This window comes from Argentina silus (genome assembly GCF_951799395.1).
Source record: "Argentina silus genome assembly, chromosome: 2".
In the NCBI taxonomy this organism is placed as follows: Eukaryota; Metazoa; Chordata; class Actinopteri; order Argentiniformes; family Argentinidae; genus Argentina; species Argentina silus.
In genome coordinates, this window is record NC_139656.1 from 20,944,162 (window position 1) to 20,957,540 (window position 13,379).

Genomic DNA, 13,379 nt, shown 5'->3' on the forward strand with positions numbered 1-13,379 from the left:
CCTGACATTCTCTGGGCCAAGTAGCCAGTTTGTCAACCCTTGCAACACCAATTTCCATGAGAATAGCAAGGAGCAGTGAAAGCGACTGGACTGTGGGTTGAGGAGTACGAGGCACTCAATGAAATGCTGAAATGTTCTGCCCCATGGGATATCCATCCCAGAGAGAAGATGATGAAGCCAGGTGTAAGGAACGCTGAGTGCCACATGCACCCGCATGCTCAAAAAAATTACAATAGGTCTCTGAAATGGGTAATTATGGTCTGGGTAGCCACTCACCTACAGTGCCCTCCATAAGTATTGGAAAGAAGAAGCATTTTGTGTTCTTTTAGCTCTATACTCCAACAGTTTGGATTTGAAATCAAACAATTACTTTAATTGAGGTTAAAGTAAAGATTCTCAGCTTTGATTCAATGTTTTCTTTTTATTACAGTTTGCTAAAAAGCCTGCAGAGGTCTGGAAAATGGGAAAGAGGAAAGTTTGCAGAAAAAAGGATCTGCCTAAGATTAACAGCATACTTATCTATGAAACATTATGGCAGGGGTGCTATGGTTTGGGCATGTATAGCTGCCACTAGAACTGGCTAACTTACTGGCTAACGTCTTAATTGATTATGTTACTGCTGACAGCAGAAGAATATATTTTGAAGTGTACAGAAACATCTTGTCTGCTCGAGTACAAGCAAATGCCTCCAAATTAATTGGATGTCGAGTCATCATAGAGTAAGACAATGACCCCATACTGCCATAACTAAGGAGTCTTTCAGGGCGGAAAGTTCTTGACTGGCCAAGTCAGTCTTCAGATTTAAATCCAATTGAACATGCATTTCATTTCCTGATGATAAGATTTTAGGCAAAAATACCTTAAAACAAACAACAACTGAAGATGGCTGCAGTACAGGCCTGCCAGAGCATCACCAGAGAATATACCCAGCATCTGGTGGGGTCAATGGGTCGTAGACTTCAGGCAGTTATTGCATGTGAATGATTGTTAACCAAATACTAAACATGAGTACTTTATTTGGACATTATATGATTTTTTCCAATACTTTTGGAGCCCTGAAATAGGGGGAGTATGTTTAGATATGGTGAACCCAATCTGAAGAAAAAAACCATAGAATTAAAGCTGAGAATATCTACTTTGACCCCATAGTAATTGTTTGATTTCAAATCCGAACTGTTGGAGTATAGAGCTAAAAGAACACAAAAAATGCTTCCTCTTTCCGATACTTATGGAGGGCACTGTATTACATAGCCTAGGGCTAGGCATAATGAAAAAGAGCAGGAAAATGAAAAAAGGAAACTAAGATATTCCCAATGTTTTAACAACACAATAGTTTCTCTCTCACTAGGCCTACTCATTTTCTTTTGTGATGCACATATGTGCTAATGTATGATTGTAAATTCAATGTGTACAAAACATGACAGTAGAAAATGGAAAATAGTAACATTCTTTATTACTTGTTTTACATCATTGTTGTCAAGTTACCTAAAACAGCAAGTATAAGGGCATAAAAAACTATTCAATATGCTATGTTTTACTATCATACCTAAATCAAGGAACATTGTTTCATTTTTTTTTTCCAAAACAGTTGTGAAACATCAGATTAACAGATAAGCTTACAGACCAATCTTGTTTTTCCTCAGAAAAAAATAGGCCTCGTTTCTAAGTGGGCCGTTGACGACAAAGTAATTCATGTTCAAAAATTTCAGAGAGTTTCTGCAGTAGAAGAAGTTTACCTGCATTTCTGCAGAATAGGACAGTGCCATGAATCCTAACTATAGAATCAAAGTTGTCCTCAAACTCTTAAATATACACTGAAACCAAACTAACCAGTGATTCAAAATGAGTGTTCACAACATTACAGATTTTTTTATGTTGCCTTGATTTGTGCTGTAGAGGGAGGATCCCAGAAGAACTGAGCAGAGCATCACAGATTACATTTCTTCAAAGTGAAAACAGTCAAAACCTGGCTCCTCTCTTTAGTCCCTCCACTTCCTGACATCATCAGACAGCACCCAGTAATTCCCAGCAGATCAAATCAAAATAATTGTGAGCCAATATATTGCTGCTTCCAGTCTGGATTGGCGACAGTGTCAGATTTCTTAAATGTGGGTGAGGTGAGTTCCGAGGTATTGTTGTTGAATGTTAGAGTACCCTCTTTGGACATTGGAGTCTGCGGAGTCCTCCGGGATATACATGTTGATCATGTCTCGCAGATCCCCCTGGGCCCCACGCTGGAGGGTGTGGATGCCAGTGGGGGAGTGGGACATGGTCTCAGGCTTCATCATTGACATCACTGGGCTCGGCTGCTGTGGACTGCTGCTGTAGGATAAAGGACTAGAGATGGAAGAGAGAAAAGTTACCTATCATTATAGTAAATGATTGTGGCAAAACATGACACAAGAAATTTGGAACTGACAGACATATGGACAGAAGAGAGAGAATACTGGCAGATACACTGGGCTGGTGAGGGTGTTTGGTGAGAATGGGGAACATAAATTGATTCATTGTTTTCACCTCAGAGTTTTATTTTGTGTCAAACCTCACATGGGGTCTATAATTGCGCTACACTAACACCAAGTAAAACAAACGGCCCAAGTTTTTGTTCAGTGGCCTGATCTACATCTCACATATGGATGTGGAAGTTTTAACCCCCTTCTACATTAGAAAAATATAACTAAAAATATATAAAATCTTCACTTGACTCAGAATGATTCAGTAGCCTGGGCTACTCAGAGAAAATATAATGACCCACCTGTATGTGTTGTACGCCTGAGCTGTGGCTATACTTGAAGGATACTGCATTGCTTGCAGGTCGTATCGGTGAAGCTGTTGACTGTAGCTGAGGGCCTCACTCTGCATACCCGTGTAACCCCCTGTGGGGCCCCAGCCATAGCTTTCCATTCTAGGGTTTCCTCCTGGTCCTTGAACTGCATTCAAGGTCAACAGACCTGCTGACATTGGATAATTTGCGGCAAGATTGTCCTTCTTTAGCACTGGCTTGGCCTTACGACGGGGTTTGTACTTGTAGTCTGGATAATCCTTCATGTGCAAGGCCCGCAGCTTCTTGGACTCGTCTATGAAGGGCCTTTTTTCAGCATCGGTCAGCTGCTTCCACTCGACACCCAGATGTTTGCTTATCTCTGAGTTGTGCATTTTTGGATTCTCCTGAGACATTTTCCGTCGCTGACCACGAGACCAGACCATGAAAGCATTCATTGGCCGTTTGACTTTGTCCATGGGATCAGTACTAGGTTGGCATGCAGTTGATTTAGTACCTGTGTGACCGCCCCCATGCCCTCCTCCATTTGCAGATGACATCCCTGCTCCAGGCTGATGCAAAGGAACAGAGGATTTGAGTTGATGCTCCATTGTGTTGTACATATTTACCAGATAACTGAAAAATAAGTGTGAACACAGTTTTAAAGTCAAACCTGCCGACTTAGCTGTGGTCTTCCAATTAATCCTTCACCCTGAAAATGTCAATCAGCATCCCTAACAAATGTTAAAAGAGAAAAATAAAATGTGATCGTCAAAGATTGAAACAAAATTGAAAATCATCCTGATAGCCCAGCTAAATCTAGCTGTAGAAAGATCACGAAGTTCCTCTGATTCAAAACTCCCACTGTTGCACTGTGCACAGATACTGAGTGACTGAAAAACTTCTTCACAAAAGAGTTCCTTCCCACCCTCCCTCCACCTTGCTCATTTACATCACCAAAGAAGGGGTGCGGTGAATTTGCAATGCACTTGAGTGAATATGAAGAGAGGACGAATCACCGTGGGAGGGAGGGAAGGAGGGAAGGAGTAAGCACATTTAAATGTTCAAAACACTCTTGTTAAGTTCTAATCGTTGTGATATAACTGTTATTGGTTATATGGTTATAAAGTCTTGGAATTTGCAATGTCTTCCTCCAGATGATCTGTCTTTAAGAACTTTTCACTGTGTACGCCTATTGAGTTTGAATTACCATAAACCTATTGAACATTTTAACACGTACCACTCCACTGTCAAAAAGTGCACGTTTTGAGTCAGAGTGAAATTGTAGCCCCTTCATTCACTCCTGTCCAGTGTGCCCTACTGGCACGGCTACTGCAATTAGGCCAGGAGTGAACCGCTACTTGCAACTCGGTCAATTGAGACCCTCTAGTAGTTTCTATAGTTAACACTTTACATTTCCATTGTGAGAAAGGTGTGTTAAAATCAGCACCCATACCCATCTATGAGTCCCTCGTAGCTTATGAGTCATGCATACCTTTTCTGTACAGGCTCATACCACAAGATAGCCTAGCAATTTCAAGCAGGGGAATTATTTGAGGTTAGGCCTATTCTGAATACTTAGTGATATACGTTTGGCAATACAATTACCAAAAAGAGCACAATTGTGCACAATGAACCTGCTTATCATCAAGGAGAGTGGTTGAGAGGTTGATCGACAATCGCGGTCCAACCTTGACCTCACTTACTTGGTCTTTCTCCAGTGTCCACAATAAAACACCCAAGCCAATTTATTTGACTTTGTTGTACTTATATCTTGCCTTCTATTGTGTCAGGATCATTCTTATAACATGTGGAAGAAGGGAACAAAAAGAAAACACATTTATGTTTCCTGGTGTTGTGGTGACAATCAAATCAAAATTAAAGTAGGTAAATAAAAGACCCAGAGAGGGTGAGTTTGTTTGAAAGAGCAAGCTTTATACACATAAGAAATGGAGATTTGGGATGACAGATTTGAGGCAATCAGGCAAAGGAAAATGAAGTGAAGAGGTTGAGGAGAAGAAAGAGGGAAGTAAAGAAACAGAGAAGTGTTGCACAAAAGAAAAGATGGGGGTTGGTGGTGGAAAGAGAGAGACAAGCAGATTGAAAGTCCTTCTATTCATTCCTCTTCTCTTTCTCTTATCATGTAAATGAGCCCTGCTATCCGTCACAGGGAAGAGGAACCCAAGCAGGGCCTTTACAAGCCTCCTGCACTCACAATTGCCCTAGCCACAATTGGGATGCCAGTGGGGGGTTGGGGGTTGGGGGTTGGATGGCAAGTGGTGGTGGAACATTTGAAAAAGGGCCACCTTCAATGAACAGAATTGCATTAATTGGTTTAGGTTGATTAGACTTAATGTCCAGGACAGAAAGCTAAAGTACAGAATGTCAGTTTTCATTTGAGGGTATTGTCATACCTATTGTACCATTTAGAAATAAAATCATTTTATATAGTCCCCACATTTGAAGAAGTCATAACTTGCAGTACATTTGAAGAAGTTTTAACTTGCAGTACATTCAAGTAGTCCAAATATTATTTGGTCCCATATCCAAGCATCAAGCCTGTGACTATCACTATTTGGATGCATTTGCAGAGTGTTTTAGTCAATGGCGAGTGGTGAGTGAATGCTGAATGATGTCTATATTTTTTCGGTGATGTTTCTGAACTTTTCTGAATTCAATCTGATGTCATTATTATGAAAAATGGTTCATGTATCAAGAATAACAATGAATAATAAAGTTAGAGGCTAGACCAAAATATGCTAGCATCTCATCAGAATCACAAACAGGGGAGGTTAGCATATTTTCGTTTAGCCTCTAACTTTGTCACTCATCATTATTCACGAGTCTTTTATGATTTTTCATACCTATAGCAATGAGGCAAATGGCCTTCACCCACCATCGCTCAAATGTGTTGGAGAACTTTACATTAAGAGATACAACATGTTTTTATTTCTGACCAAGATGTTGCTCACATCTTCTCCAATCCGGCAGTATTTGGAAACCATCTTGTGGTAGAGACAGGAATAACAACCTCACGTTCAAAATAAACTGCACTCCAGCACGCAAATGTATGCCAGTCTAACCGACACATCTGAGTTACCGGGCCACAGGCTTTGATATATACGTCTAGAAATGAATGATAGACATGCATGGAAAGAAGAAAATGTGTAAGAAATATCAATAATCAAATATATATGAAAGAAAGTTTGCCAAGACAAAGCTATCAAACGATTTTATTAAATCAAAGACAACTTACATAACAGAATCCAATATAGAAAATTAATACATTGTTTCTGTGAAAAAATACTGATATGAAATGATTTCAGATCGTCTACAACGTCAATGTTTTAAGTTCAAGCAGACATCTCAAACTGTTGGCAGTTTGGTGATAAAGTTACTCACACATCATATACCTAGGCTAGTCCTAAATCAAACAATGCATCCAAAATCAATATGTAGGAGCTTATACAAGACGCCATCAGCATGCACTCCTTCATTGGTGCCACTATATATGCAGCCCCTGAATTCTCCTGCATGACCATATTAATTCAGCACTAATGACAGAAGCACTAATGAGTACAATAGAACCCTGTTTACAGCGAGGCATTTTCAGGTAGTTTACTGGTAGGCTACTGTGACATCGTATGCTGCCAAATAATTTCCTACTCCAGACCTGTTACCAGTATATTCCCTGAAATGGGTCTGTGTAAACGGGACAGCGGTGAATTGCAGGTATGCTCATTTGTATTGAATTCCACTGTTCTATGCTCCCGCCCTCACACTTTACCTGCTTTGCACTGATGTGTGTAAACGGGTGAACAGGTAAATCAAGGCCTGTGTAAACAGGTGTCAGACAAATTATTACGTGTTGCATTTTCAGGCTCTCTGTGGGAATAGAGCTCATGAGAAATAACTGGCAAAACAAATGCATGATTTATTTGGTAACTTTATTTAAGTCATCCCCCTCCCCCAATTTGTAAAATGAAACCAAACTATGAATAAAAAAGGGTGGAAAATAAATAGAATGTTTATACCAGAATATGATATACATATGGGATGTTGAGTCCATCAAATATCTTTGCACCCAAAGCAAAACTCCCAATACCCCCCACTGTACACATCAGATTCTCCCCAAAAATGTGAATAAAAGGTTTCGAACAAGGGCTTTAATCCCTACCGTAGTTAAATTCCAATAATCCACTATAGAGTTAAATATAGGTAGTTATACTCAGCAATTTATATTTATCAACAATTTGTCTGGCACATTTTTTTATAACAGCATTTACATTGTTGTATGGCTAAGGGGGCTTATGGAGGTCAAAAAAATAATGTCTTCCTTCGGGGTCTCTTAAAAACACTCCTGCAACAAATCTACGGTATCTGTTAATACATCATCAGCAACTTCAATGCAATGGCAAAAGACAGTTGAGTCCCCATTTCCTATAGAGATGGGGGCCAGAGGTCCTATACAACATAAGAACTTGAAGCCTGCTAAGAAACACACTGATCTTAGGAAATGGAGTTCATCATCAAGTAAATACACACTTCTTGATTTTTATTATGCAAGGCGAGAAGGATAGGGACCAGAGGATGCAAATTGTGCATACCTCTTTCTTTTAGCCCTAGAAAAACAAATGACCGGAGCTGAGGAACAGCAGAGGGCATGGAAGAGGAGGGAAACTGTGGGTTCCCCTACCCCATTTAAGAGCGCAAAATTGGGATACATGGAGAGGATTGGATAGGTGGGTGCAGGAGATGTAAATGGAGATTGGGTGGGGGGAGAATAGTGTGATGGCGGTCCTCTGTTGAAAGGGGCCACCAGCAGGGCTCTTTAGATGAGGTCGGCGACATTCATGGGCATCTCCTCCACTGTGGTGTTGTAGAAGGTCTCAATGTCCCGAAGTGTGCGCTTGTCATCCTCTGTCACCATGTTGATGGCAACTCCCTTTCTGCCAAATCGACCTCCTCTCCCGATCCTGTAAGATGAAGAAAAAAGATGAGCAAAAATAAAACAATGAAATAAAGGCTATTCAATGGAGCAATACTATAAAGCTACATTCAAACCAGGGTCTGACCTGTGAATGTAGTTCTCACGGTTGGTCGGCAGGTCATAATTGATCACCAGAGACACCTGCTGGACATCAATTCCTCTGGCCTGCAATGTAATTTGAAAAAAATGAGTTGGATACACAAGGCTTTTACAGTCAAGCATCCTAGAAATCCCATATGCAAAATTGATAGTCAGTCCATTATAGCTGAAGGGTTAATTGCAGACTGGTCTCTGCAAGATCAAAATAAAAATACAACAAGTGCCACTCCTGTGACACCTGACTAGTTCTAGCTGCCATTGTGCAAGTACTCTGAAGTTAGCCACAACACACTAGCAAAGACTAGGAAAAGAACAGGCGAAACTAATTCAATAGGATGATTCAGGGCATTGTGTGCTCTGCCTAGGGGTCTGAGGGCTGTGCCCCAACTCACCAGCAAATCTGTAGTGATTAGGACTCGGCTAGAGCCTGAGCGGAACTCCCTCATGATCAGATCCCTCTCCTTCTGGTCCATGTCACCATGCTGGAGAGAGAACAAATAAGTCATTCTGGATCTAACATGACCAGTGAGACAATTTATTTTTTCACTGTATAAGAGTAGTCAAACTAAAAAGGCCAACATCTGCTGAGCTAGCTAGTATACCAGTAACTGTTTCTAGACAAATAACAGAGGCACTAGGGCAAGGAGCACATGAAGAATCAACTACATTGGAAGTGAAACCCAAGGATCAGGGCATAACATTTACTTTTTTTTTTACCAGCCACTTTATTTATTTATTTATTAATAAACAAACAAACAAACAATATTAAAGCCAAAGATCATAAAAAACACATTAACATGACTTCTGATGCATTAAAAATTATTCCTTTAGTAGGCTTTAAGTTTCACATCTATGCATACATATATGTATATATATTTCCCCCTGCGTGGTTTCTCACGCAGTTGCATATAAATTCTTATCCTGTGCTGTCGTATGTAGTTGAAGTTTTTTACTGTTTTGCTTTATTTTAGGTTGTACCAGAGACATTGCTGTAACCAAGAAAGCTCAGACTCTGGGGGTTGTTTTAAAGTCAGGAGAAACACGAGTGGGCAGTAGTTATGGTCAGTTGAAGGAGGCAGGAGGAGTGATGTCACAAATGTTGAATCAACAGTGACCGTATTGCAGATTGCACCAGTTTCGTTTTTAAATTGAAGCCTAGTATTCGCCAATGCCAAAATCTACCCACATTTGGCAGGTGTACATTTTTTGCCCTGCCAAGGATGCAATGTAAATTTAACTTAAATTAATAGGATATTTAAAGCTCCATTTCAACCCTGTGAAAAAGTTGATGGAGCATGTGTACCAGGCTGTTTATTTAAAATGGCAATATTTCTCCCACTAAAAAATCTACTTTAGTGCCACTTAAGACAGTGCCTTCCCAATTAACTGGGGAGAACTAACCAGTGAAACATTTCAATGACACTAGTTTACAGCATCCAAGAAAAGAGCTTGATATGAGGTCTTACCAAGGCAGAGACCGTGAAATCCCTGGCATGCATCTTCTCAGTCAGCCAGTCCACCTTTCGGCGGGTGTTAATGAAGATCACAGCCTGAGTGATGGTCAGGGTCTCATACAGATCACACAGCGTGTCAAGCTTCCACTCCTGACAAAAGGTCAAGAACAAACAAGGATCAGTATACACATCTGAATCATCAATAGTGGAGGGGGTGGGCTGGCTCTGTCCGCTACTTTATAGGTGGAGTGGGACAGGGGGTCCCAGCCACAGTGCATAGCCATTTAAGCTTAAGGGGGCCCAACAGGACATTACCATGATTTCCAGCTGTCATTAAATCAAGATCTCTCTCTTTCATATACACACAAAAAAGCAGGAAATCTCATCAAATAATACAATATTAAAGAAGGAGGCAAACAGGTATACTTTGTGTTGGGTTGATTGATTAAATGAATCAACATATCAAATCTCAGCAATACCTCTTTCTCCACATTGATGTAAAACTGCCGGATACCCTCAAGGGTCAGCTCTTCCTTCTTGACCAGGATGCGGATGGGTTCACGCATGAACTTCTTGGTGACCTCCAGCACATCCTGAGGCATTGTGGCTGACAAGAGCACCACCTGTAAGAGGGTTGAAAAAGGCACAATTCAAGTGAGCGAAAAAATGGAAAACAAAGATGGAAAATTGTAGTGTTGTGCCTTTAGACATTTACTTCAGAGTCTATTCCTGAGCTCCATTTTGGGGAATAGGGTAGGTGGAAAATTATGTGCTATTGTAAAATCAGTTCAAATGGCCGTAGGGTCCACATAGATTTAGATTTCTGACATCCTCTCACCTGTGTGCTGGTGCTGAGCTTTTGGAAAATTTCATAGATCTGGTCCTTGAACCCTCGGCTCAACATCTCATCTGCTTCATCCAGGACAAACATCTTGATGTACTTGGAGGCTGAGGGTAAGGATGAGCGTGTTTTTAAACTTGAGAGCAAAATAAGGAAATTGACACTGAAGTAAAAAAACATGCAGTATGTTTCAGAAGTCAGTCAAAACACCAACAAAGACTTAGGGCATCACTCACCAAGGAACTTCCGGTTCAGCATGTCAAACACGCGGCCTGGTGTGCCGACCACTATATGTGGTGCCTCTGCCTGCAGCTTTTGCACTTCGCTGCGTACATTTGTGCCACCAATGCAAGCATGGCATGAGGCACCCATGTAGTCACCAAGAGCCAGGATCACCTTCTGGATCTGAGAAACCAGGAGGAAGTCAAATTATAGTTGTGGCATACATTTCTGACATTAAAATGCACACATAGAATGTGCAGATTACAAATCATACACCATATTGGTCCTGTCTAGTTATTACTGCTACCATGTTGAATACAATCGGAACGGTAAAGTACATATACAGTCATTAACCTCTTAGTTTGGAAGAATCACTTACTCCATCATTAGATTAGGACAACAGTCTTACCGCATCATAACCAACACAACAAGGACCCATTAGCCATGTTTTTTTCAATGTATAAATCATGTTCAAAAACAATACTGCTCATGAATAGTCATTCATACAAAAAAGCATTGAAATCATGTCATTTGCATTTGTTCCTTTGGTTACAGGTGGACTATCAGGTATACAACTCACTCAGACACTGCCTTGCCCAGTGAGAAGGGATGCATTTAGTTCATGTTTAGATTAACTTTAATGCAACTAACCTGCTGAGCAAGCTCTCGGGTGGGAGCGAGGACCAGGGCCTGAGTGCCTTTCAGCTCAATATCAATCTGCTGCAGGATGGAGATGGCAAACGTGGCAGTCTTCCCCGTGCCAGACTGGGCCTGGGCAATGACATCGTAACCTGGTGGGGAACGAAGGACACACTTTGGCATAGAACCAGCTGTATATCTTTACCCCAAAATGAAAGGAAACCCTTTAATTGTACCTTAAATGCTGTATGACTGCCAGCATATAAACCTCTCTAATTCAATTGTAAATGGACAAGCTATAAATGCACCATTCAGAAAACAAAAGCAAATGGTTAACTGAAAAGTTAGTTACCTACCCTTGATACAAGGGAGGATGGCCCTCTGCTGAATGGCAGAGGGTTTCTCAAAACCATAAGCATAGATTCCTCTGAGGAGATCCTCACGCAGGCTCATCTCATCAAAGCTATCCACGATCTCATTCCAGTTGCTCTGTGGAATGTCAATATTCAGCAGAGTTAAAGGTAAACAATTCGACTTGGGGAGGCGGCGGCGGCGGCGGGGGGTGGGCTCCGCACATGTACCACAACACGAAATGCAATATATTTTACTCTGCAATTGTGCAGAGCAATTACATAACACACCACCCCAAATCATTCATCCAATTGCATCTCCTCACAAAACATAAAAGAACCCACCTCAATGATTCCATCTGGCTCCATGCCCTCTGGGCCATTGTCTCTGGGTCTGGAGGGACAGGTTTACACATCATTATATGTGGGATATGTTTCATAACATAGGAATCCAAATTACTTTGGACAACAAATGCATTGTAAAAAAAAGCTTAACAGGAGATCAAAACTTCCAGCTACCAATCTGTAATGTCAGTTTATCAGTTAGATGGTCATAACTTGTCTGAGTAACCGCATCCTGACAACCATGTTCACTAACATCCCATAATATGGTCGTATTTCCAGGCCACTATCAGTATGCCAAAGACGAGGCAATGAGAATGTGAGAATGTAAAATGGGGGGGGGGCAGACACACGCCCAACTCCGTTGCTAGCTAATAGAACGCTAGGGTCCACTCAGTTTTCAAAAACGACTAGCAACATCTCGGCCTTCCTATAGTGAACATGGCAAGCAAGCAAGTTATTGTTGTGTATTGATGCATCACATTTTTTGCTATCAAAATTGCCAGCTGGCTACATCGTGAGGCATGATCTCTAACAGGCTAGCAAGCTAATAAAGATGGTGGATGGCAGGGTAGGCCCAAGTGGAAACTTTAACAATGAAATTAAACGCTACGGCGCTGCATATCCGGGACAACCTAACTGAGGTACCTTACTGATGAAATTACCGCTAAACAATAACATTAGCTGAAGGGATTTTTTTGCCCATTACTAGCGTAACATGGCAACCCAAAATACTAATTTCAACTAAACACATAACAGGCCTAACTACCCTTTAACGGGGAAAACCATGTGCTCGTCATGGCGCACCAAGTTAGCTAGTAGTTGGAGACAAGTGGACAAAGCCAGTGGTAGTCTAGTGTTGACTTTAGTGTGATTGGGAAACGGACAACGGGAATGGTTATAATGTTTGCTATCTAGCTAGCTAGTTGACAGAAAGTGCCCTAGCTAACAGCTAGCTATCTCGATGCATCAATGAAAATCTGCAGCTAGCTACCACCGTTACATTACTAGGAACTGGCTAGCTGGCTACCACCGGCCCTAACCTAGCCGGCGTACCCGCCTATAACGAAGCAGGCTACCGCTTGGCAGTGCATAAACACAGCGGAACTTAAGCTAGCTCGCTAAATCCGCCCCGAAGTCAACCACACAGGTTGTATCAATCATCGATTGCACCAACTAGTAGCTGCCATGTTATAAAGCTGGCAATGTACTTTCGCTACACGCATCACTGACCGTTTTTTTTAAGGAGCTAGTTAGCTGTAGCTATAACTGGTTGCTAGCTAACGCGTTAACTTCACGACACCGATAGCACAATGAAACGGTTAGCGAGTCAACAAACTAGGAAATGCTAACAATCTGTATTTTATCATTTTAAAAAATAACGGAATTTTAGGACAGGTCGTGGCTGTTAGTATAATTTACTAGTCAACATCAAACAGTGAATAAATAAACTGTGTGATTTACCTCTCTTCATAATCTGCCGACATTATCACAAAGGGCGAATACGCCGCGAAAATCTTTTATATACCTCAACGTGGTTTCAAAAGTACAGTTTTGATTGCAGAAACCGACTATCATTCAATGTCGACCCCACCCATTGTGACATTTCATTGGCTATCAAAGACGTCACTATACTGAGGTCTCCGCCTTTATTTGACCATTATAGGAGTAAAAGTGAGGA

The 13,379-nt window shown here is 41.2% G+C and overlaps 2 protein-coding genes across 2 annotated transcripts; both read right to left on the reverse strand.

The window, feature by feature from the left end:
* Positions 1-1,511: 1,511 nt before the first annotated feature.
* Positions 1,512-3,476, reverse strand: LOC310816101 (transcription factor Sox-19a-like). The gene is made up of 2 exons (XM_083686107.1): positions 2,756-3,476; positions 1,512-2,337 (listed from the first exon to the last, which is right to left on the reverse strand). The coding sequence occupies exons 1-2, from the start codon at positions 3,382-3,384 to the stop codon at positions 2,103-2,105; spliced, it is 864 nt and encodes a 287-aa protein (XP_083542233.1). The 5' UTR covers positions 3,385-3,476; the 3' UTR covers positions 1,512-2,102.
* Positions 3,477-6,689: 3,213 nt separating this feature from the next.
* On the reverse strand, positions 6,690-13,227 carry LOC310824415 (eukaryotic initiation factor 4A-I). The gene is made up of 11 exons (XM_083697217.1): positions 13,163-13,227; positions 11,702-11,750; positions 11,363-11,495; positions 11,019-11,158; positions 10,382-10,550; positions 10,143-10,252; positions 9,784-9,927; positions 9,317-9,454; positions 8,243-8,332; positions 7,837-7,916; positions 6,690-7,737 (listed from the first exon to the last, which is right to left on the reverse strand). Exons 1-11 carry the CDS (start codon positions 13,183-13,185, stop codon positions 7,593-7,595), a joined length of 1,221 nt encoding a protein of 406 aa, XP_083553343.1. The 5' UTR covers positions 13,186-13,227; the 3' UTR covers positions 6,690-7,592.
* Positions 13,228-13,379: the final 152 nt, after the last annotated feature.

Excerpts from the sequence above, each read along its gene's own strand:
- LOC310816101 (XM_083686107.1), bottom strand. The coding sequence starts at position 3,384 with ATGTACAACACAATGGAGCATCAACTCAAATCCTCTGTTCCTTTGCAT. Across the intron at positions 2,338-2,755 it reads CAGGCGTACAACACATACAG|TCCTTTATCCTACAGCAGCA; the intron begins GTGGGTCATTAT and ends TTCCATCTCTAG.
- LOC310824415 (XM_083697217.1), bottom strand. The coding sequence starts at position 13,185 with ATGTCGGCAGATTATGAAGAGAG. Across the intron at positions 10,253-10,381 it reads GCTGAACCGGAAGTTCCTTG|CCTCCAAGTACATCAAGATG; the intron begins GTGAGTGATGCC and ends CCTTACCCTCAG. Across the intron at positions 7,917-8,242 it reads TAATCACTACAGATTTGCTG|GCCAGAGGAATTGATGTCCA; the intron begins GTGAGTTGGGGC and ends ATTACATTGCAG.